At 28.6% G+C, this 27,423-nt stretch overlaps 1 protein-coding gene across 2 annotated transcripts in view; it reads right to left on the reverse strand.

Annotated features, from left to right (window-relative positions):
• Positions 1-27,423, reverse strand: part of LOC136079838 (uncharacterized) — a 97,209-nt gene that overhangs the window by 18,105 nt on the left and 51,681 nt on the right. For both annotated transcript variants that reach the window (XM_065796450.1, XM_065796451.1), the window contains 2 exons: positions 15,273-15,471; positions 6,891-6,935 (listed from right to left, as the gene is read on the reverse strand). In XM_065796450.1, coding sequence (XP_065652522.1) covers positions 6,891-6,935; positions 15,273-15,471 — 244 coding nt within the window. The remainder of the gene's footprint in view (positions 1-6,890; positions 6,936-15,272; positions 15,472-27,423) is intronic.

Below are 27,423 nucleotides of genomic sequence, written 5' to 3' on the forward strand. Positions count from 1 at the left end.
TTATAATTTTTAAACTATTATGTTTTAAGTTTAGATAAATTAATTAATATAGTTCAAATAAAGATATAAAATAATGAACACATTTAAAGAAACAATTTTTGTTTTGTTAAGTTTGTAAACTTCATGATCAAGTGATTAATGTAATAAAGAAAGGTATCAATACTTAATTTCATTATTCACAAGCACCCAACAAAAAAAACCTTGAAGAAAAACTAAATGAAAGGAATGCAGTGACAGTGTAAATGGCACGCATCCATGAAACAAAAAACTATTAAAAAAAACTATAAACTATCTAAGTGTGTAGAAGAATGATTTTTTTATGTATTTAAAAAACAGTTACTCTGTTATTTTATATTTTTTCAATTGTTTAAATAAGTTCATTATTTATTTTCCTCAAAAAATTTTAAAAGTTAGGAAAATAAAATATTCCTTGTTTTTTTCAAACAAAAAAATAAAAATTTTTTTACTTGAATTTTTCTAAATGTTTCCGCCATAATATATAAAAACTCATCACAACTTCTTATAACCTACATAGATTTTGAATATGATAAAGTTACATTGTAATTGATACTGAACTTGTTTTTATCCAAGTTTTGCCTAAATCTTAACTTTATCTGACTAGATAAAACACTCTCATTATATTTATATTGTGTTTAATCTCAGAAAGAAATCTAAAATATAAAACCCACTACTTTCAGATTGCCTAATTTTGTTTTGGGACTACAAACAAGTTTCAGATTTTTTTAACAGAAGCCCTCTTGTATTATATTGTTAACAATTTTTTTTCATCTCTCAACATTATTTAATATACAGTGTAATTTTTTTTTTTTTACAACAGTTTTTAATTTCATTAAAAGTAGAAAATTTAAAACATGATAGATCGTTTTTTGAGGGAATTTTGATGCATTATTTTTTTATGAAGAATAGTGCTGCGAAAAGTCACTGTACTCTGGTGATACGTTATGGTAAACATAATCTTTCTAAAACCACTTGAACTAATTTAATTTGTCTTAATTGCTTTAAACTGGTGATTTTAATGTTAAAGAAAATTAATGTTCAGAGAGACCACAAAGGTTTAAAACAAAGAATTTAAAACATAAATCAGCAAATATTGTTGTCAAATTGAAGTCAATTTGTTGGCAAGAATGCAAAATTAAAACACAAAATTGATTGAAGTAGCACAACAAACCATTTCTTTTTGTATAAAGCAGCAGGATTCATAGAAATGAAGCTGTGCGTCACATGAATTAAAATCAAGAGCCAATGAAAGACAATTTAGCATTTTGGAAATGCTGCTTGCATAAAAGAAGTCCTTTTGTATTAAATTATTATGATGATGAAAATGATGAATTTGCTGCAAAACCCAAAGCCGAAAAAATTATTTACTTGATGAGGAACACCATGGTTATGACTACCAAAACAAAATAATCACTGCACCAAGGTAATGCTTTTAATTTGGTGGGATCAGAATTGTATTTAAGGCTGTTAAAATCAGATGTTCACAGGATGATCACAGGGTGGTCATAGGATGATCACATACCTCTTGTAACAGGTTTTAAGAAAGCAATTGCAGAAAAACAGCTAGAATATGCAATTATAACCTCCGATCATGACAACACTTAGCCATATATTTCAAAATGGTTTTAAAACACTATGGGAATTAGCGAATGGTAAGAATTACCTCATATTGCCTAGAAGTTGCCCTTGGATATGTAAACTTGGATTTGTTTTGAATCAGTTATGATGGTGTAATGTGATCTGATGATGCGTTGCTAAAATTCTATGAACGTTCTTGTTCATATTTACATCAGCCTCCCCTACCCCAGTGAACTTTTTTAATATGAAAAATTAATTTAATGTATTACATATTACAAAATTACTTCATTAGAAGAAGATACCATATTGCATTTTGCAGTAAGTGGAATTGTTGTGTTGGGTGGTACTCTGTTATCATCAGGTGAATGTCAAATTCTGAGCCAGGACTCAACATATAGAGCAGCACACCACAAATTCAGCAGTAAATCCGTAAAACTAATGCTCATTAAACCCAAAATATGTCTAATACTTAAATTTGATAGTTTTTGGGAGCACATAGTATTCATAAGCAAAAAATCATGTTTGATGATGGCAGTCCAGTGTCAGCACAAGAGCTTGATCCAATGTTGACATTAAGCCAAGATACTATGTTCTGATCAATTCAGAAGTAATTAAATAAACCCTCAATAAACCAAACTGAATGACTGCAAATAAAGAAATAACGCCTAAAAATAAATACATATGTTTAACAAACATTGTTGGTTTTTTATCGCTAGTTAAAATATTTTTTGACAGTTTGAAAATACTTACAAAAATACTTATGGCTCATAAGTATTTTCGTAAGCAATACTCAACAATTTTTTTAAACCTTTAAAAGAAAAAAATCATGTCTCTACGGAGCTTATTGTGTTGATTTTTTTTTCTGTTTTTTTTTTCAGTTTATTTTTAATCTCTTAAAATATTTTCAACAAAACCTCCAAAATTTACACAGAATTTAATGTGAAGAAATTTTGCATAGAATCATAACATTCTTTTCTCCTTCTTTCCTTAAAATGATAATTTAATTTCAAAGTATTTTGTTCAAAATTATAAATTAGCGAAAAAATTTCTTTACTGTCTAATGTCTAAATAAAAGTAAAAATGATTATCCAATTAGAAAAAATTTTTTTAATGGTTATCCAATGCAAACAATAAAGAAGGTTGTGTATGCAGGGTAAAAACTTTATCTTTATTTGCATCAAATAAAAAAGAAAAAAAAAGCAGCAAAAGAATGGTTTATTAACAATAATAGTAAAAAAATTTTCATTTGATGCTGTTAATTTATATCCAGCAGTGCTACTAGAGTTAATGTAGAATAGGAAATCAAGTTGAACAGTGTTAAAAGTTAAAAGTGTAAGTTTAAAAGGATGCAGAATAACCCCTCCAACTTCTAAAATAGGTAATTCAAATTTTTGGCTGTACACACATTTTGAGGTGATCGGGTGATAATTGAAATCACTATTTATTTCCACAACTACTTACTTATATCAAATGCTTAAACTAAATGTTTAAACAAGAAAAAAATTTTGAAATAAGTTTATTTCTGGTGTTAAACAAAAGCGTAACAACATAAATAAAAAATAATTGTGTACAATATTAAATAAGTATTGAATACAATAGTAGTTTCTATCAAAGTTTTATAACTATTTTGAAACATTATAACAATTTTGAAAACTATTTCATTTCAGTTAATTAATTTTTCTTTCTACATGATCTTTCCTCACAATCAGATTTGCGCCTACATTTACCTATTATTCATCAACTTCTTGTTCACCAACTTCTTATTCACCAACTTCTATGCATTTTATACACTTCTTCTTCTTTGCTCATTCTTATTCACCAATTCTCATTTATGCACATTTACTCATTCTTTTGCATATTCTTTTAACTGAAATTCATTTGGTGGGGGATCTTCAATGCTGATGAACATCAATGATGAAGTATGTTTTACTAATAGTATACTTCGTCCATCTGTACAGATAATATTCATGAGTGAAAAATCCCTTTCATATTCTGCATTGCTCACAGGTATGATAGTAAATGATGAATACAGGCGTTTTAATCTTGGCAACCTGAGTCACTCAGATATTTGGTACACATAATCACAAGATCATGTTTTGTTAACAAAACATCATCAAACAGAAAAATGCATAATCTTATCAGCAGAGCTTCCGAAAATTCTTGAAAAATTTGTGTTTTATTTTCTCCATTTCCTGGCCATAATGTTCATGATTCAAAACATTACACTGATTGGAATAAGATGCGATTTTTATCAACAGATTCAAGGCGTGACTGAAAACTTATGACCAGCATCTGATAGAAGGTGACCTGAACAATAAAAGGTTAATTTCTACCTTCTAGTACATTCAAAATTTAAAAAATACCGTTTTCAATAGCCAGTTTGACTTCAGAAACTTAGGGACCTCCAAATTTTCTCCCATCGAATATAGACAGTGAAACACCCTTTTTTTTTCTTCATTTGCTCACTTATAATATCAACTATGTTGCCACAAACAACGTTTGATTGTGACACTCTGCCAGCATTAACACAAAATAACTTTTGTAGATCAATGACCACAGAATGGTCAGTGTAGGGTATGTTGTATTTAGCATAATTGTATGGTATTCTAAAAATGCATTCAGTTGTGTTGTGTTCATAAATACGTGTTCAGTCTCCTAGGTTACACTTTGCAAAATTTGTTTTCAAATGCTTGTCTATTCTAAGTTTGAAAAGTTTGCAAGTCTGCCTTTGGGCTTCAGATAATTTGTGCTTACATAGTATTTTTCTTTCTTAATGACGTTAAAAACAACTTTTGCCATAAATCATTAGGAAACAGGCAATCCATTCCTCAAAAATATTTTTTGGCTTTATTGTATCGCAAACAGAGCATTTAGTCTTTGCATCAATGTATTATAAAAAAAACTATTTTTTGGCTTTAAATTCATTAAATTCAATTGTCTAGCATATATGGTAATGATTGCTGCTCATTTTAATACAATTTTTATGCAAAGATCCTGAACTAAGTAATTGTTGAGGGACTGATGATAAATATATTTAGTATACTACATGATTGTTGAGACCATCACTTTGATAGCTTGTGGTCCAGACAACATAACATAAAGACATGCAGAAGTGTTCTCCAGAGTTGTCGCTTATACTTTCTATTATATATATATATATATATATATATATATATATATATATATATATATATATATATATATATATATATATATATATATATATATATATATATACTTATAACAACTTTTAACTAGTGCAATTCTTATTATAATTTTATTAAATACAATTTTTATTATAATTCTATTATTATAGTTCTATTATTTTTATTATATTTATTATTATCTTAAATATAAACTAAGTAAAAAGTGCTTATCAGTCTTGTTTTCCAGCCCGGAAAACGGCATGCCTCTTTTCAAAAATTCTAGAGAGCAATTTGACACATCTAACTACCATTCCATTAGTCTTCTAACTACATTATCAAGGTTTTTGAGTCTTTAGCTTACAAACACTTTATCTCTCATCTTTAATCTACAAACTTACTTTCTGATCATCAATATGGATTTTCTCATTTTACTGCTGGTTTTTTTTAACAATAGCACTAACAGTAAGATAGATGTGGAGAGTTTAGTGCTAGGCTCTCAACATTATTAAAGCCTTTGATAAAGTTCAGCATGCTTGTCTTCTCCATAAGCACTCTTCTTAGAGTGTATCAGGTAACATCTCACCAATTTTAGTATAAAACTTATATTGATGGACAGCACTCTTCTTCATTTCCTGTAACTTCAGGGGTTCCTCAAGGCTCTAGCCTTAGACCTAATTTTTTTTTAATTAATAAACTAATTTTCCAGATATTCTCATATCTAATGTGGCATTGTTTGCTGATCATGAAAAGATGTTTAAACAATAACGAAAAACAACCTTTCATTTTGATAATACCTTAACTTAATATATTATTATAAAACAAATCAAAACCATCTCAAAATATTAATTTTAATTCATGACAATGGTTATTTGGTAATGACTTAACCATAGATACTATTTATTTTTTTTGATTAAAAATATTTTAGAAAACTTTACGTTGCAGTTATGTTGTTTTTGTTATGTATACAATTACAATTTGTGGTATAAATTTTTTTTTTAAAACCACAAAAATTCAACGTTAAAGAATGTAATGTTTTTTCTTTTTTTTAATAAAAATAAAATACATGAATGATAAAATAAAAATAAAAACAGAATGTTTTTATTTTTATTTTTTTACTGTTTACATAAGTTGAGGAAGAACAAGGAGTGTTGCTAAATTGATATATATATATATATATATATATATATATATATATATATATATATATATATATATATATATATATATATATATATATATATATATATATATATATATATATATATATGTATATATATATATATGATATATATATATATATATGTGTATATATATATATATGATATATATATATATATATATATATATATATATATATATATATATATATATATATATATATATATAAATTTAGCAAGTTCCATGTTTAACTTAATGTTGCTCACAAAACAAAATTGTCAAATTTTATTCTGTTTATTTAATTTTTCATAAAAGTTGTATGAAGAATAAAATAAGCTAAATATTTTTGAGTCTGACAAAAAGAAAGGTTCAAATCTTAAAAAGGACCATAAATACCACTTAACTTACATTACACAAAAAACAATTAAAAAAAGTAATCAAACCATCAAGAACAATTGGTTTTATTCATTTATGTAATTCTAGGAGTCCAGAAAAATAATTTTTACGTTCTTTAAATCTTCTTTATTTGTCTTTTAAAATATGATTTTCATAATTTAAACAGCCAGCAGTTTCAATAATGCTATTTATTTAAGTTACCTCAAAATATAAACTAAAATATATTTCATATTTAAAAAAGTGTTTATTAATAATTGTTTAGATTACAAAACAAAAGAATTGCATTTAAAATTCCATTTATTTTAAGCTTATGCAAATGATCAGCCACTCTCTTAAAGATTTTATATCAAAATCTATAAAAGTTATGAAATCGAAACAGTTACATGTCAACTTTTGTTAATGCATTTTTTTAGTAAAGTTAGTATTTTTTGTAAAGATAGGATTTTTTTAGTAAAATTTTAATGCATTTTAGTAAAGTTTTATTATTCAAAAAAATCAATTTGTATAAATTTTTTTATATTCAAATCTGGTAATAAAAATTTATAACTCCAAAAAAATAAATTTTCAAAATAAAAACAATCAAGAACAACTCACCAGCACAAGTATTTGTACCATTACAATATACAATGCATGTTGGTGCTAAAAAAAATATATGTAAGAAATTTTCAATAACTCTAATAAAAAAAGTTCATTGTGATTTTCCTCATTTTCTAACTAATCCTGTCATTACTATTGTTGTAATAGAAATCACTTGTTGGTGTGAAGTTTGTTTTCATTGTTACAATTGAACCCAACATATAAATAAATGAACACTTTTTCAAAACCACTTTTTCAAAACCACTTTTTCAAAACCACTTTTTCAAAACCACTTTTTCAAAACCACTTTCCTTGCGCATTATTTACTAAAGTGTTTTTTTTTTATGTAATAAATAAAACTTACAAAGGTTGTATGTATTTAATTAACTCTTATGTTTAGTTTCTTTAATTTTTTTTTAATTCACTTCCAACAAGAATCCTAGCAACCACAGTTTAATTTAAGAGCAACTTAAAAAAAATAAAGATAGTAAAAATGTAAATAAAAAATTTAAAAATGTAAAAAAAAATAAAAAAAATACAGATATTATAAAAGGTTGTCAAGTTATTTAAATTTGAAGAAATTAAAAAAAAAAGATTAAATAGATGAATTGAAATAGAAGTATTGATATAAAGTAGAGGACACATTAAGAATGTTGCCATTCATCAATATAAAGAATATATAATATCAATAATACTGTAGTAAATATAGCAATTATTACAAAACAATTTTAATAAATATTTATAAAGAAAAAAATTATGAAAAATAACAAATGTTACAAAATTATATTTAATGATATTAAATTCACTTAACAATAAGAATAAAACAGTTGAAAGTTGAAAGAAACAGTTGACTTAAAAAACTGTACATTGTATGAGTCAGGAACATATGAAGACAAAAGAGAACTCCATAACATTAATGTTTAAGGAAAAAAAAAAAACATGAAAAAGAAGCTTTTTTCACAGGGAATTACAGTAAAAAGATGCAAGCCAATGATGACTTGTGCAAGATTGAGTTTTGGCTGAAAGAAAAAAAAGATATAAGCTCACTTGAGTAGAAACCATGGTAGTATTTGCAAAAGAGAAAAAGAAATGCAACTTTATGACAATGAAATGATAAATATCTTTAAGACAATCAAATATAGGCTCAAGATTGACAGTTGGAGTAGGTCCAAATACAACTTTTGGACTCTTATTTACAGAGGTATCATGATATTTATATAGGTTTTTAGAGCTAATAATTTTCGATTTAGAGTTAATTAAATAAGAAGTAAAAAAAAAGCAAGCAACACTAACTTTACAGTCAATTGAATGATTTCCATAAGAGTAGTATAGTAGTAAAAGATAATCCAGAAGATAGGACCTCATCATTGATTAACCTTTTAAAGATAGTACTGAAGATATAAAGTAGAACTCATAAGGAGTTTTGATTTTTATCAATATAAGAACATCAAAAATATTGCAATAACTATGAGCTGAAATTGACTTAGTTTTATTTAAGTTAAAATTCACTAGATTAGTGCAAGCACCTCCCCCCCCTCTCCCACAGAAAAAAGATCACAATCAAGATTAGCTTCCTGTTTGAGCAATCAAAAGAATCTTTTTTTCAATACTGTCAAGTATACAGATGTGTCATCAACAAATAAATTTATAAATAAGATTATTAGAAAAACCAAAAATATAAGCAACCAACAGTAAAAACTGAACTTAGGATGGAATATTTTATAATAATTTATAAGTTACTGGAAACGAAAGAGAGTGTTGTTCATTAAGGGAAACATTAACAGTTACACCTTATAAAAAGAGCTTATGAAAAAGACCAGCATTCTAAATTACATCGTAAGCATTTAATGTATCAACAGCAAATAACCATCATGGGGTGGGTTGTAGCTTTCATATAATTTACATAAGAACCTTTCTGTTAAAACGGTTACAACTTAGCAGTAAAGCATGAAGTGAAACTTAGCAGTAAAGCACAAATTAAAATAAGCATTCATTGTCAGAGAGTTGTTTGCTAATGATAAGATTTTAAAGTTTTTTAATTAAAGACTTTGTTAATTATTTAGAGTTAAAAATTATTTGAGGAGCCAAAGTAATTACCTATTTTTAAGATTTTAAATATTACTAAAAAAAAATTGTATTTTTTGTTTTATATGTTTAAATATTAGAACTATAGATGATATCTTTTAACAGGAAAGAAAACAAGATTAGGTTGAGCTTGTTTAAATATACAAAGCAATAGAAATGTGGAACAGTTGAATCTCGATATCTCGACTACTCACATCTTGAACTTTTGTGTATCTCAAACTTTATTTCCAGTCCCTTGCGCGCTTGTTTGAGCCAAAATCCTCTAAATATCTCCAACTCTTGATATCTTGATCTTTTTTTCTGGTCCCATGAGAGTTCGAGATATCAAGAGTCAACTGAAGCATTTATGTGATAAATATCTGTAGTGAGCTGTGTGATTTGGATGTCTAAACATAAATTATTCAGTTTACCTGGAGTGACAGGTAGAGCTATTAGGGTCAAATTGAAAATTTTATGATTTAAAAAATTTTTTAATATGGTTTTACTAATATTAAAAAAGACTTAGAAATAGCTGGAAGGGTAAATGCAATCTTTTGACTTAAACAATTAGAACTACAGATAGTATATTTAGGCAGGCGAGACAACAATTAGAACTACAGATATTGTTTTTAGGCATGCAAGACAACAAGATTAAGTGTATACTTAATATGTATATGAAAAAATTTAGTGAGTACCGAAAAGAGTACTGAAGAAAACTTTTGCAAAGATGTCAGAATCATTTTTATCAGAAAATGAAAAATAAAACGAAAAAACGAAAAAGTTTTAAAGTGAAAGATAACTTAAAATAAAAACTAGTGTGATTTTGATGTTTAACACGAAGTTTACCTATTTCCCTGGGCTGACAATTGGGGTGACAGGAAAATCACGGCCATCCATGATTTTCCTGTCACCCCAATTGAAGGAAAAATTCTTTGGAAGTAGTTCTGCCGTAGCATTGGGAGAATTTATAAGATCAGATCGATGTATGAAAGGTAAAAATTAAGATATACCTCTGTTGATGACACTGCTAAATATTTAATAAAAAATTAAAGAACCTAACCTTTGAGATAGAATACAAAATTTAGTATTCTGAAAAACAATACCTTTTTGTATCAATTTCTTGCAATAATAAAAAGATATTTCTTCTCAAGAGATTTGTTCTTGTAAAAAAATATTAGAAAAAAGATACGCTAGAAGAAAACATAGAAATAAAAGCACATAAGCAGATTGAATACCTCATCTAGTTGTTAAATTATATTATTATAATTATTATAATTAACTGCTGGGTACTTCAGAGAAAGGGAAGGTTTTGGGTACACAAAAAAGGCCAGAAAATCTACATACATACATACATATATACATACATACATACATACATACATACATACATACATACATACATACATACATACATACATACATACATACATACATACATACATACATGCATACATACGTACATACCTACATATGTAATTAAAAACATGCATACAGATAAAAAGTTTAAATGTTGTTGCGTCTTGGGGCACCTCTGAAAATAGTTTTTGTTCTTTTCACTTTTAAATTTAGTATTATGTTTTTATAAAGATCACATCAAAATATATAAATATATATATATATATATATATATATATATATATATATATATATATATTTTAACATCTTCGCTTCCAACAAGGCTGCAAAAAACCACTAATAGAGTTAGAAGTTACTAAAAGAGAAAATATGAATATTGTAGAGCAAGATACAATTGACAGACAACTTAAAAGATTGCAAATTATATGAATCAGGAAAGCAAGATGAAGAAAGCGAATTCCAAAAAACTGATGTTGGTAGAAAAAAACTAGAGGAATAAGAGTGTTTGGAGCATTTAGGAACAGCCACAGAAAAAAGGATGAGACTTATTTAAATGGCGAGTAACACGAGAAAAAATTTTAGTCAATGGCACAAGAGACGCGCGCTCTTTAGAGCAGTTCCCATTATAGTATTTGTAGAAAAGAGAAAGAGAAGCAACATTGCGACAATGTGTTAATGGTTGGAGGTTGACTGCAAGAGCAGGTCCAACTATGTTTATAATGCGTTTTTGCACCTTGTCTAAAAGAGAAAGGGCATCATTAAAAGATCCGCCCCAGATATGGCAACTGTATTCCATACAAGGCCAGATTTGAGATTTATAGAGATAGAGAATAGAATCCAAAGTAATAAAGTGTTGAGCTCAATAAAGAGATGCAACCTTATCAGATGCTAACTTTGTAACTGATTTAATATATGGTTTCCAAAAAATATTGGAAGTAAGAGTTAATCCTAGAAGATGAAGGGTAGGCGACTCATCAAGTACATCACCATTCATAAATATAGGAAGATCTAAATTATTGCGATAGCGATTGGCTAAAAAAACTGAGTTTTATGTGAATTAAAAACCTTGAGGAACCCCTGAGGTTACAGTATATAAAGAAAAGTGCTGTCCATTTAGGACAACCTTTATACTACGATTAAAATGGAAGGATTCAATAATCATTAAGATGTTACCAGATACACCAAAAAAAGAAAGCCTATGGAGAAGACCAGCATGCCAAACTTTATCAAAAGCTTTAGAAATGTCTACAGCGATAGCCTTTACCGCTCCACCTTTATCTAATGCATAATAAAACCTTTTTGTCATTACTGTTAGCAAATCAGCTGTAGAATGAAAAGATCGAAATCCATATTGATGATCAGAAAGTAAGTTACTAGATTCAAGGTGAGAAATTAAGTGTTTGTTAATTAAAGATTCAAAAACCTTGCTTATGATACAAAGAAGACTAATGGACGGTAGTTAGACGAATCAGATTGCTCTCCAAAATTTTTGAAAATATGGATAAAAAATGCCACTTTCCAGCAGGCTGGAAAACAAGACTCTGATAAGCACTTGTTGAATAGTTTTGAAAGTATAGACAACAGCTCTGGAGAACACTTCTGCAAGACTCTAACAGGTATTTTGTCTGGACTAAAAGCTGTGGAAGAGTCTAAGCAGGAAATCATTTTATACACAGAGGCTGGAGTGATACGAATGTCAAGCAATGGATCAACCTGTTTGACGACTAACTCAGGTAGAATGCAACTAGTGGATTCAAGAGATGATATTGAAGAAAATTTCTTAGTAAACAATTTAGCTTTGTAATTAAGTAAGATGACAAAGTTTGAACCATACAGGAGAGGTGGCATTAAAGACTTGCCCTTATTATTGATACTATTAAAGATTTTCCAGAAGTCACAAGAGCTTAATTTTTGTGATGAAATAAGAGATTTCATGACCTGAGAATAGCGGGCTTTGGCGTTAGACAAAACCTTTTTACAATGGTTCCTAGGAGCTATAAACAGACGTCTGCTTTCTGGACAAATATTTTGCTATTAGATATGGAAGTAACAGCTTCGATTGGAAATTACAGCAGCACAATGTGAGGAAAACCATGAATAAGAGTGAGGCTTGACCTGGAGTCGTCAATAAAGAATAAAAGATTTCGTGCCAGACTGAATCCACAAATATATGTAGGCAGCACATTCGTCAGCAGGGAGATGAAAGAATTCTACCCAAGGACTATCACAAAGAAAATCATGGAAAAAATTCCAGTCAGCTTTAAGGTAGTAAGGGGTACAATAATAGGGGTATGTTGATGAAGAAGAATGAGATAATAGTTTTAGAGAGATCAAATCATGATCAGAAGCACCTAAGGGTGATTATGGAGAAACTGAACACTGACTGGGATCAGAAACAAGACATAAGTTGAGTAGAGAAGGTAAATGATTTGGGTTATCTGGAAAGCGAGATGGAAAGTTGACTATTTGAGTTTGGGATTGAGAAAGGCAAAAGTTGTGGGCTTCAACGTCTGCAGAGTCACTGACACTCAAACCAAGCCACTCAGTGTGATGAGCATTAAAGTCACCAACAACAACAATGTTGGCTGATGGATAAAGCGAGAGAGCTTGTTCAATTTGATCAGAAATAACATCAAAAAAAGTGCAGTTTTGAGATGAAGGAGAGCGATATAGAACAAAGAGAAAGGCAATCGAGTGAAGCGGTGCTAAACAAAAGCACATAACAGAATAGTCTGCGGATTCAAGTCTAGTTTCCCGACAAATAGGTGAATTCTTTCAAATGCAAATGCCAAGCATGAGACAATTGGAGTCTTTACAAATTAAAGGAAGATAACCATCAGCACTAAGATCACAAGATGAGACAGCTGAACTTAAATTATTCTCACAAAGAGCAGGTAGGCCTGGTGAACTTTGCAAGAGAATTTCAATAGAAGAGACTCAACAGAAGAAAAGTTACTTCAAAGACCACGAATATTAGTGAATGATGGGTTTAGAGAACATGGTGATGAAGATGGTTTTTTGTGTTTTAAAGTTTTTGGTACTTTATTCATTTTTAAATTTGTTAAAGAACTTGACTCAAGCGTAGACAGTACTCAGTACACTGTTTAATAGCCCAAGCAATTGCCTCTTTACTATTAATAAACCCTAGGCTGTAACAAGGGGCTGAAAATGTGGCATTGACAATGCGCACCAAAAGTACAAACAGGGACACTATTCATGCGCAACATGGCAATTTTAGTACTCTGATATTTTTCAGCTGTGGAATTAGCCTCTCTGAGAGCTACTACAGAGTTTGGGAAACCTGACTACCAGCTGGCCTCAGAACCATAAAACTGAGTTTTAGAGCTGTACCATCATTAGGAGATAATAGAATGAGTTGCCTAGTCATAAAAACAAAGGCACAAGAAAACCCATGCATTGAGTCAATTACCCCTTAGGTCTTTGCCTAGGAGGCCTTTTACAAGACAGTAGCCGGATGCATTTAACATCTGCCCGAGATGAGTATTTTTATTGGGACACCATCTCTATTCTTTACTCAACCAAGAGTATCAAGGCAGGGAGTGTTTAAAGTCAGAGTTGGCTTCTCCTAGTCTTTGCCTAAAAGGGTGTATCCTACAAGGCAGCAGGACATGAAGCAGGTTGTACTTGGTTACGTGTTACCAGGAGCAGGATGACCTGACCTTATACAATATATACACAGGACATGACCTGACCTGACACAATAAAATAGGTTTTAAATTCAACTAGAGGTGTTAAAGTTAAATTTGAAATTGAATTCAAACTAAATGACAAAAACAAAAACATAAATTTCAGCTAAAAAGCTGTTTATTCAAATCAAGTTCAGTTTTTTTGAAATTATTTTTATTAATTCAAATAGTAAAAACTAAAACAGCTTGTAGCATCTAGAACCAGTCAAAAAAGTAGCACCTATCTTTAACCAATAAATAACAGCTTGCAACAATATTATTGAAAAATTAGTGTATATATGTATATAAACATACATATAACACAAAAACACTAGGTTTAAAATTTTTTCAAATAAAAAATATTTTTAGGGGTGCGTCAAGACCCTTTTGATTTGACAGGTACCTAATATTTTGAAAAAAAAAGTTTTTCTTAAGTATGTCAACCAGGTACTTAAAAGAAGCGAAATTATATAAAAACTTCAAAAATAATAATCGATTTACATAAAAATATTGTTTTTCAGATATAATTGCCTAAAAACAACTATTTTTAAGGTGAAAATAAAAAAAGTCAATATTTTTAAGTTTTTTTAAAATAAATTTTTGTTTTTTATGTACATTGATTACTACTTTTAAAGTTTTTATTAAAAAATTTTAAAGGGTCTTGAGGCACCTCTAAAAACATTTTTTATTCAAAAAAAATTTTAAACCTAGTGTTTTTGTATTATATAGAACATATTTAGTTAAGTGCAGCAGACTATTTTAAAATAAGTTATTTTTTGAACCACCCTAATATATATATATATATATATATATATATATATATATATATATATATATATATATATATATATATATATATATACATATATATATATATATATATATATATATATACATATATATATATATATATACATATATATATATATATATATATATATATATATATATATATATATATATATATATATATATATATATATATATATATATATATAAAAGAGAGAGAGAGAGAGAGAGAGAGAGAGAGAGAGAGAGAGAGAGAGAGAGAGAGAGAGAGAGAGAGAGAGAGAGATAGAGAAATATATAGATACATATATATATAGAGATATATAGATACATATATATATATATATATATATATATATATATATATATATATATATATATATATATATATATATATATATATATATATATATATATATATGTATATATGTAGATATATATATATATATACACTAATTTTTTCTTTACGGCGATATAGCATTTAAAACAAACTTCATTTACATACCAATGCACCCATATAGAGTATTGACCTCCTTTATGTCTGTATCACTCATTCTACCCATTTTACCGATTAATTCATCCATATCTTTTGTTAAATTCATAAACTCTGGTTTTAGTCTTATAGTTTTTGTGTTTGCAGTGCGCTTTTTATTTTTTGCATTAGCCCACAAATTATAATGCATTATGGAGAAAATATCATAGGCCTAAACAAAAATAGGACAAATTAAAATGAATGCAAAAAAAAAAAAAGTAACTGAGACAAAAAGAAGGCAAATGGCGATAATGATTAACAAATAAAAAAAGTCAAGAAACTACATTTGGTTAAGACTAATACCTGTCACTAAAAGTTATGAGTGTTTTTAATGTATTGCAAATATAAATTCATTTTTGGAATATTCGGGCTTGTTTCCCAATGGTTTTGGGGGATCGTTATATATATATGTATATATATATATATATATATATATATATATATATATATATATATATATATATATATATATATATATATATATATATATATATATATATGAAAATTACACTGTTAAATACTTAGAAAAATAGCATTACTGAGTGAAAAAAAAACACACAAAAAAACCTTAAATAAAAAGGAATGGCAATTAAGATTTATAAAAAAGTTTCATTGGTAAAAAAAGATATAAAAAGATAAACACTTTAAAATAATAAAAAAAGGTTGAAATAAAAAACTTACTTTGTTAAATAAATTAACTCAAAAAATGAATCAACAAATCAACTCAAATTAATAAATAAAACAGCAATATTAATAAGACTAACTATTCAACAAATAATTTTTTAACAAAAAATTTCTTTTGTACGATGTGAACCTTCACATCGTACAAAAAAAAATACTTTTGTAGGAACTATTTAAAAAACATTTTATAAGTATGTTTTAACTATTTTATAAGAGCTTATTTACAAGAAACTATTTTTTGGAGAAATATAAATATATAAACATAATTTAAACTTTAAGTGTGCCTTTAAGTAATAGTAAGAAATGCAATAACAAGCTGAATCAAAGCACTAACAGGGACATCATCCATATGCAATATGGCTGGTTAATACTATGATATATTGAAGCTCCTGATGCAATTAATCTCTCTACGAGGTTTCACAAAGTTCAAGAAAAATTACAACCAGTCAACCTCAAAACTATAAAACTGTAGCACCAGGCACCACTATGATCACTTAATTCGAGATACAGTGTGTCCTGGTTAGCTTTAAAAGCGCGTCAAATCAACTTTTTAAAATGTTGTTAAGTTTGCATTGACTACATTCGCTGGTAGCCCATTCCAGTAATTAACAACTCAATTAGCAAAATAACCATTCTGTTCATGGCAGGTTTTTACAAACTGCTCTTTTAGTCATTCATTATGTCCACACAGATTATACTCTGAAAGCACATATACTTGCAAAACAACGAAGCCGACTTTCCTATTCCATTTGCAATTTTATACTATTGCATCAGGTTGCCCCTTTTTCGTTGCTGTTCTAGTGTGATAAGATTGAATATGGCCAGTCTATCCTCGTTTTTTTTATGCTTTATATTACTTATCGTTTTGGTTGCTTGCTGTTAAATGCATTTAGGTACTTTTATGTTACTTTTTAGGTGAGGAGATCAGGCTTTGATAGCATACTTAAGCTGAGGTCTAATGTATCCTCCGTAACTTTGCCCCTTTAGTGCGAAATAATATTTTTAGTCTGCCAAGTACTTTATTTGATCTAGTTGCTGAAGCTTCTATTTGATGCTAAACTTTTAGGTCGTTTGATGTTAGGACACTAGTTCAATAGTTGTTGTTCTAAGATCTATTCGATTGTTGTCTATGTAAAGCATTGAGTAAAGGCTTATTTAAGTGACCAGTTTGCATGACTTTTTTCAAAGCTGAAAAAACATGAACCACTTCTTAGACCATTTTTCTGCATGATCTATGTCTAGTTGTACTTTTATTGCATCATCTTCTGTTTTGATGACTTCTATAAAACTTACTCTCATCAGTGTAGATTGTCATATGATGCGCCATGTTTTCTGGAAAATTGTTTATATATATCAGAAACAAAAGTGGACCTAACACTGAACCTTATGGAACACTGTTAGTAACATTTACCCATTCCGACTTGCTATCGCTGAAAACCAGTCTCTGTTTTTTTTTTTTACCAAGTCTGTTATCCACTCCAGGAGTGCACTGCATATGCAATATGCTTCAAGTTTTAGAAGAAGAGGCTGGTGAGGTACTTTGTTGAAAGATTAAGCAAAATCTGTGTAAATTTTGCCTATGGCGTAATTTTAGAATAGTGCTTCTGTTAAGATGTAACGTGCCTCTTGTAGATTAGTTGTACAGCCGCATCTTCAAAAAAATCCATGTTGAGATAAAGAGATCATGTTTAACGTCAGTTGGATGTTTGTCTTGTATATGTGCAACTGTTGCTGCACATCCATCAGTCTTAAGTATTTCTTACATTGTATGGCTAAAGTTGAAATTGCTATAGATTTGGACAGATGAGCAGCCTAGTGTTAAAAAGCTTTGCTTTGCTGAATCAATCAATTTTATAATTTGTTGTAGAACTTCCACGTCATTATCAAACCCTCCGTATATGCAGCCTAATAAGATAGATTCATTGTCTACCGTTATCATTTGCCATACCTGTTTATATCTATTGAGGTGACTTGATTCACTTTTGTTTCATTCGCTGGGATATCATCTCTTATGTAGACGGCTACACCACCTCCTCTGCTTCTCTGGTTTTTGTTGTGGAGTTGGTAGCCAGAAAGTCAAGTGTCATTTTGCTTTACTATATTGAGATAAGAATGACTAGCTGTTGTTGTTGGTTTAATGGTTACTCCATTATTATGCTGCTTTTTGATTCAGTTTATGAGCGCCATTAATGTAATTTTGATCATTTCAAAAACTTTACTTTTGTAATTTTTGGCAAATGTATAGTTATTAATGATTACTCCTATTTTTACCTGCTCTAGGGCATCATTAATTATAACTTTGATTCTTGTAGATTTAGTAGTTAATTTGCAATTGTATATACCGATTTCTTAAGAGATATAAAATATATAAAATTCTTTTTTAGGAGAGTTACCTCTCTACAACAGTGGATTATCTCTGGGTTTTGAATTATTTCAATTTATATATATCTAAAATCTTATTAACACAAATAGAACTGTTAGCTTTTTTGTGTTTTTTCCGTTATTGCTGTCTATATACCTTTCGTTATTTCCTCACTAAAGGAGAAATCTTGTACATTAAATTACATCGAATGTTACATTTGAGCAATGCTTTTATTTTATTGCTTCAACAAGAAATTAATTGCAGAAGATTTGTGGATTTATTTGTGGAAACTTGGCAAGACATTTAGACACAAAGTTATTGTTAAAAAATCAAATGTACCAAGCATTATTTACTATAAACCATCAAAGTCCATATGTTGTTTCTTTATGGTATGGTGAAAAAAAGCCTACAATTTTTGTAGAATACTTTGATAAATGAATCAGATTTCATTGACTTTTTTCATTGATTTCCTTAAAAAATCTTTACAAAATAAAAAACTTAAAAAAAAAAATCTGAAAACTAATATTTAAAAATGTTTTATAATATGGTTAAAGCTTCACAATATTTAGAACAATACTTTTAAAGTAATTTAATGCTGAAGTATCTAAAAATTTTGTTTTTTAACAAAAATTTAAAAATTAATTATTCAAATTAATTATGTAAATTAATTATGTAAAAATTAATTATGTAAGTTATTTGAATTAATGCAATTCTAGATCAAGGTCATTATTAGCAATTTTGGCTACAGTTGAGGGTCAACTCCTGATAGTGTTGTAGTACTCTTGATGTTGAACTGGATGTAGTTCATCATTTTCTCAATGTCAATTTTCACTTTTTCAATTTTTTTTAAGATAGGCTGCAGCTGTGGTTGATGTGATATGAGGATAGGCTGTTATATGATGTGAGGATAGGCTGCAGTTGTGGACGACAGCTAGTGTCTTAGTCATGAAAAAGATGGAAGAAGACTGTTTATGGTAGAATACCCTTCAACATATTCTTTTTTCGTCTTTTTTGTATATAAACTGAAATAAATTACTTATTTGGTAAGAGATCTAATTTTTTTTATCCAACTTTTTAACCTTTTATCTTTTGAGAAATGCAAGACATTTGTTATAGGCTTTCATCCATGTTTTGTATAAAATATCAGATAAAGAAATTTCACAAAATTTCATATCTTGTTGTACTTTATTTAATGCATTCCAAGACTTCATACATAGTTTATATGCGGTTATGTGTTTTAAGGGAGAAAATTATGCCCTTGCGCAGTAGGGATGTACTGAGTAATTTTATCAAAATTTCCTGAATCATTAAAAAAACCTTAAACCTAAGCAAAGACTGGTTCTTGTTTGGTCATTACAATTGTCACAGAAAAGACTTAGTTCTGTATAGACTCCGGTTTTAACCACAGCGTTTTTTTATTGGGATAATGGCATTTTTGGAAGGGATATTGTTTTCAAAAAAAGGATGTTGAAGGGATACTAGCATTTTTGGAAGAGATATTTTAGTCATGTTGTCGAATGTAAAAATAAAATATAGCTTCCCTCTTTAGCAGCATCAGATGTATCATGGTTCAAAGCTGAACAGAAGTTATTTCTCTGCTTTTTGTGAACCAAAAATTCAGCTCCTACACTTCGTTTTGCAACAGAGTTTAAGTGAGATGATTTAATTTTATAGTTTAACATTTTACATGTGCAACACATCTACATTTTGGTGGAAGTCAACTACATCATTAAGCCTTTATATGTACAAACCCTGTTTATTTTTCGAATTAATGTTGAACTTGGTAAAAATGTCAAGCAGTTTTCTCCTCCATTGATAACAGACATTTCTTTAAACTCCTGAAAAAGAAATATGAAGAAAAATAGCCTTTACAACCTTATAAATACTCCAAGACGAGTCACTACATTCTTAAAAACATAGGGTCAAAGGAACATGTTATACCTCCCAAATAAAAAGTTATTTTTAGTTTTTAACCTTAAACATTTATTTTGGTATACACTAACAAAAATCAACATTACAATTGTAGATTAAACTGCATGGAATGATGAAATGAATAAAATATCTTCAAATATAAGAAATTTCAATTAAAAAGTATAAGTTTAATCTCACCTGCAGTAATACCTTTTATCGGAGGTTTGTACATTGCAATGGTTTACATAGGCCTGACTCTTAAGTCTATCTTTTTTAATTTTATTCGTATTATAATCAATATCATTAAAAATCTTTCTAATCTGAGAGCATGCATATATTAACTCTTTGCTTAAAAACAGTTTAGAACTTTAATACACTTAAAAATGATAGTTCAGTCAAATAAAATACAGAATTTGTATTAAAAACAGGAGCAATAAGTGTCTTATGTAAAAGTAAAATATCTACATGACTCATGATCTTTAAAAAAAACCCAAGTATTGACTTTCAGCACTTTAACAAAAACTATGTTGTTTGCTAGCTCGTTGTGAAGTTATAGATAAAGTTATAAACTTCCATTTAACACAAACCATTGCGACTATTTTCAAAATAAACAAAACCATATCAAACTAAATTTGATGAAAATATTGATCCCTTATTAAAAAATTTAAAGACGACTTTCGAAAAAAGTTTATAGATCAGTGACTTGGAGAATATGATTAATGAATTTATATGCAATGCACAGCTAGGGCATTTTTAATAGTGATAGCTGTTAAAGATGTCACGAACAAGGCGAGTATCATAATTTCATTTAGTAATATGGTACAGGTTCTTTCCTACGAGACAATAAAAAATTCAGTTATGAGTTTTATTCAGGGCACAGTATTGGTAAATCATTATTATCTAAACTAAGAACTTTGATGATAACTGTATTTCTTCTTAATTACATCCATTTAGTTTGTCTGGGAGATAGAAGCTCATAAAATAATTTCTTAAGATTTGCTAATAATGGGAAAATGTAGTTCATCAGACTTTCAAGGTTGGCCAAAAAGTTAAAAAAAATTTGTATTTTACAAAAGAGTGCTCAATGTTCTTAAAGATTAGTAGTAAAACTGATCAGTAGTAAAAAGATCAGTACTAAACTTAAAGAGCAGTAATAGTGTGTGTGTATATATATATATATATATATATATATATATATATATATATATATATATATATATATATATATATATATATATATATATATATCGTCGGGGATAGTGCAAATCCACGAATCTGCTACAGGTAGGGAGCGCGTCTCTGCATTGCAGATAGTTTTACAGTAGAAGGTTAAAACTGTATATTTTTTTAATTTAAACAGATTTTGCGCTCATTTTGGAATAAAGAGTTTTATCAATGTTCTTTGTAATGTCAATAATAGTCATTATGTGTTTTAGATAATAATTTAGTCGCTAGAACACTTACGCGGATTTGATTTAACCACAAATTCATCACAATGGTACTCCAGAGAGTAAGTTATGCGGTATTGATATCAAACTAGTAATATTATTACGAAATAAAAAATATATAATAATCAAATGATAACATGAATTGAACCTGTCATTTCGAAAAGGGCACAAGTCCATTTACTAAAACTTTTCAAAATCAACAAAAATATGATTTTTATTAAAAAAATGTCTAGGTTGCTAAAGAAATTAAACATAGAAGTAGATAAATAAAGAACGTATATAACTTATGTATTTTTTATTTTTTATAAAAAAAACATAAATCATACAGAAATTTTTAATTCAAACTTATAAACTAACTGCTAAAAGTTTTGGACTTATGTCCTTTTCGAAATGACAGGTTCAATTGTAATATCTGTTTAAAGCCTTACATTATACATGTTTAATTAAAAAAGAAAATATATATATTCCGAAATCTCTTCAAAATATAAACATTGATAGTATAACAATATTTCAATAACAGTTTGCTTTAATCTTACATTTTACTCAGCCTGTACAGCCTTTTAATAACCTTATTAGGTACAGTAGAGCAAGTTTTAATATCACGAAATAAACTCGTAACAATATAAGAACATCTTCAGCTATCTAACAAAAATATATCTTTATGACTTTATAAATAAATCTTTATGATTATAAATTAAGAAAAATGTTACTCATTAACATTAAAATTACAAAAAACATCAAAAAAGCATAAGAACTATTTCAACTACTCAAAAAATAACAACTGCCATCTTAGTTATAGTTTAACAGAATAAAAGAAAATTAATCATTTTTGTAAGGTAAGTTGTCATAAAATTCATGGCAATCCTTGGGAATAACAATTTTTAACTGTTGCAAATGATCATATTTGATTTTGAGATTGGCAAACTTTCAGTAAAGAGTTGTGGTGGAATCACTGGTTGAACTCTTTTTGGTCTTTGTGGTAATTGTTTAAATTTTGTTCATCATAACTTAGCTTGAAATCTATTGTACCATTGGGATTGTATTTTAAAACTCTGATATCAACCACACATTTTGCTCCAGCACCTCTTCCAGGACGGATTGTATCATGAATAAGGTAGTTTTTAATACTGTAATCTTTAAAAAATGGTCTACCATTGCTACCTCATTTAGAGATGGATTGTGTCTAGCTTCTTTGGTAACTAAAGAGTATTAACTAGGTAAAAATATTTCAAGGTGTTTTAACTTTCTTTCTATTACCAAATGAAAAGAATCTACCTCCATTTGAGTAAGACCCTTTTCTAAAAATTTTTGTGTGACGACTACTTTTTTTTTGCATTGCCAATTGCAGAAGTGCGTTTGAAACAATGGCATTTCTATTTTGAGGATTCATCAATGATTTTATTTAAATAATCAACAAAAAATGAAGCGTAAGATGATGTCTTTAAATCAGTTGTTGTTTCATCAAACACTCTACTTTATTAGTGCCAAGATTGTAATTATTAGTACCAAGATTGTAAAATTATGAACCATCAGTTTTGTTTTGAAATACAATGCGCTAGCTGTCAAGTATGGACATAATTTCATTGCTTGTAAATCAGTAGTGATAACATGAGTTGTTCCATTTTTTGCAGCAATTTTGTCTAAAGCTTTTTCCTTTCTAACTAAATCTTTCCATGATACATTTTGATACTCTTGCTCTGTAATATTTCCTATTTTATATGAACAACATAGATCGCATGCATCTTTCTTTGGTTGAAACAAAGCTATGTGTTCATCTTTCAAAACATCTTCAAATAGTTTTATGGAAGCCACTTTCTGTCCATTTTTTGTAGCATTTTTAACATAGATACGAAAGAGCTCACGCTTAGATTGTATTATGGGTTCTAGATATAATTTTTTACTATCCTTTCTGCAGTAGTGAGAAGGCAATTTAGACATGACTCTTAAAAATATTTGTACCAACTCTTTCAATGAAAGGCATGGCCATGCAGTATCATTATGTCTTGTTGTTGTATCCCAATTAGACTTCTCTCCAAGCCAGTACCTAACTGTCCACTCTTTAATACCCAAAGTTCCTAAAAACGTCTTCAAACATACTCTCATTTTGTTGTTATTTAATTTTTAAATAATATACTTTTGTTATACTTCGCCTTGTATTAGCCCTTTCATTAGTTTTTCTTTTAGTCAATTTTTTATCAACTAAAGATAAAACAAAGATTTTCTTGGCTATCCAGCTCATCTCCCAAAATTTTTTAAAAATATCTATTCTTACACTTTCTGTAAACTTTTTGCAGTTAATCACATTACTTTTTAAGCATTTGTTTGATTTACAAGCCTCTCCAAGTTTTCGCGCAGGTTTTTTCCTCGCCAGTCTTTTTAAAACCAATGTATTCATGACCTAGCATTCTCAAATTCTTATTCTTAAATCTTTTTGAAGACATTTGTTATGCTTTTTGTTTTCTTTTCCTAGATTCAACTGCTACTTCAGGTACCAAATTTCTTTCATGAAAAAAATCCTTATTGCTGTCTATTGATTGAATGAAAGCTATCTGTTCAACATTTTTTTATTTCAGAGATTGGATTGTTATTTGGATCAGCAACAGAATCATCTACTGAAAAGTCAAAAGTTGGTAATTCATTTAGTGAACTATTGTTTTCAGTATATACAAACTCTGCAAAAAGATATGGTAAATTATCAGTCATTTTCTTAAAAGCTATCAATGTCATAACTTGATGTATTTTATCTTCTCGACAAGAGTTTTTTGTTATTCGCCATTTTAATCTTTAATCTAAAAAAAATAAGCAATATAAATATAGAAAAAATTTTAATAACGATTTAAATACTTAGGTGATATTTTTAAATAAGAAACGCATGTATATAAATTGGCTATCATACAAAATGTTCACCTTACAATATTCAGTCATTACTAATGATTGAATATTGTAAGGTGAACCGTGCTAATGACATTAAGATGAAAGTTTAAACTGAAAATTTTTTAAAATGCTTATTCTATTTAAAATGATTTGAAATGCTAATTTTATTTAAAATGCTAATATTAAAAAAACTAATGGACACCCATCATATTCAAATTAGAAGTTGGAAACTAATCCTATACAAGAGGTATAGTCCTGCAATTATATAGATAGTAAAAATAAATTTAAAAAAAGTATTATTATTCGAAAAAAAAAATGTAAACAAACACTTTTTTCGTTACTAAAACATGATCGCGCATATTTGGTTTTTAAAAAAAAAACAATAAAACTGAATCAGGCAACTTTTTTTCTAGACACGTTTTTTTTGTAAAAAGAATTTAAAAAAAATGGTAAACAAACAAAAAAAAGTTTTTTCTTTATTACACTTGTATATAGATAACAAAACCAAAACTTACCTGATGTAGTGTTAATTATTTTCAATTATAAACCGAATTTAATAACACCTCAGATTACCAAAAACATTACAGATACGCTCGAGATGATAACTGATCACATACGCGGTACTGACATTTACTGGCCCCAGATACGCAGTATAGTTTTTGGGCAATAACCTGCATTCTATAGGTCAAATAAAAGGAAGCTTAATATTGTCGGATGCCGATTAGAATCCTGCATGCATTTCCCAAGAAATCTCATATTGGCTACATTTGTCAGATATGCGGTATTATCCAATGCTAGTTACGCGGGTTTGCACTATCCCCGACAATATATATATAAATCATCAATATAGGAATATAAACAGTATTGCAATAATTGTTTGCAGTAAATAAGTGAGTTTTGCAGCAGCTAAAATTCATAAGCTACTGCTAGCCCTAAGCTGTTTCAGAAGAGAAATCAGATTCCAAATTGACTGCCTGCTCCAATCAATTGAAAATAAATGACTTTTTGTCAAGAAAGGAGTATATAGCTGTGTCATCAAAAGTAAGAGCTATTTTAAAAGATTTTGAGAATTCAATATTATAGATGAGAAATAATACAGGAGCAAGAATGGATCCTATTAGTACGTAAAAAATACTGAAAGTAAAGATAAATGTAATTCTTTGAGGACGACTTTGATACGGCAGTCAGAAGGAATGTTTAAATTATTTTAAAAACTTTCTAAGAAATAGCATCATATGAATTGAGTATATTGAGAAGATAAGCATGCAAGATCTAATTAAAACTCAAAACCCATGCTAATTTTATAGAAAACACTGATTAAACAATAATTGGAGGGATCAAAGTGTTTTACACAGTTTTCTAAAATTTAAACCACTCATGACATTTTCAAGCAGGCACAAAAACAAGATTAAGCCAAGAACTTATTAAATAGCCTAAAAAATATTGAAGAGAGTGCTACGGAACAATTGTATGACTATGACAGGAGTGTTTTCTGTACAACAAGCCATAAAAGAGTTAATTGACTTTAGCATCAAAAGGAGTGGTTAGGATTTCTAACTAACAGTTAACCAGTTTAACTGGAATAACAAAAAGAGTAAGGCCATTAGATTTTAATGACAAATTAAGGGAAAAGTTATTTAAAAATAGTTTAGCCTTATACCTTGGGAGGTAATAAGATCAGACCTATGAATTGGAAATAAAACATTAAAATTACCTTTGTTAATTTTTATTATTTTCTGAAAGATCTCCAGATCCTAATTTTTAAAATAAGATATAAGATTTACTAAAACTATTTAGTAATAATGGAGCTTTGTATAAGACAGACATTTTTAAATTGATTTCTTGCAATAACAAACAGAAGTTTTCAAGAGATTTTAAAAAAGATGAAAAATACGATTACAATTAGATGTAGCACAAAAAAGTAGGGAAAGCAGGAAGCACAATTATCACCAGAAAGACAAAAGACCATAGCCCAAGGACCGTCATGTAGTAAATCATGAAAAGAATCTAAATCAGCTTTATCAATTTTTTAATCAATCAAGTTCTAATCAGAGATTACGATTATTGTAAATAGTTTGATGATAGTTTCAAGAAGAAATATGACATAAAAGATTTAGAAAGGTCAACCAGCTAAAGCAGAACAGGGATAAACTGAACACAAGCTAGGATCACTGAGTACTAACTAAATAAGAGATTGAAAACAGTTTAGTGTTGGCATGGTCAGTGGTACTAAAACCAAGCCATTGATGAGCATTTAAGTCAACATTAACTACAATATTGGTTATTGTTTATGCGCAACAACGATCGCATATAGGTGAATAAGCCTTCACTATTAGCCAAAAGAGCTTGGACTCCGTACAAATGTGGAATGATGTGCTATGGAGTAATATTTTAGATCTGAGTACATAGTCAGTGAGCACTGATTCAACATGCTTTGTGGAGCTTATGAACAAACGTGTGCATGATTGTCAGCATATTCATTAGGTTATTGAGCACCATAACCACACCCAGCAGAATAGCCTAATGTCCGAATTGTTGTTGTGATGTACATTGGAAGAAGTCTGGCTCACCAGCCACAGAGAGTATTTTTATAATTGTTTATGCTACACAACAATCATAAAAAGTGAACAATGGAGCCGTTCAGTTACATAGATCTGGGATATATGATAATAGAAACATATTGTAGATGATTTCATCGGGTAGGAATTGGCAATGAATATAAAGACTGTTTAGTAGGAGAAAATACATTTCACGACTCAGGGGGAGGAAGGACTGTAACTCAGGCTCTAATTATCCTTAGCAAATAATAAAACAATGGCCTATGAGTAAGCAGTTATATATAAATTAG

The sequence above is a fragment of the Hydra vulgaris genome, chromosome 04 (genome assembly GCF_038396675.1).
Source record: "Hydra vulgaris chromosome 04, alternate assembly HydraT2T_AEP".
Lineage (NCBI taxonomy): Eukaryota > Metazoa > Cnidaria > Hydrozoa > Anthoathecata > Hydridae > Hydra > Hydra vulgaris.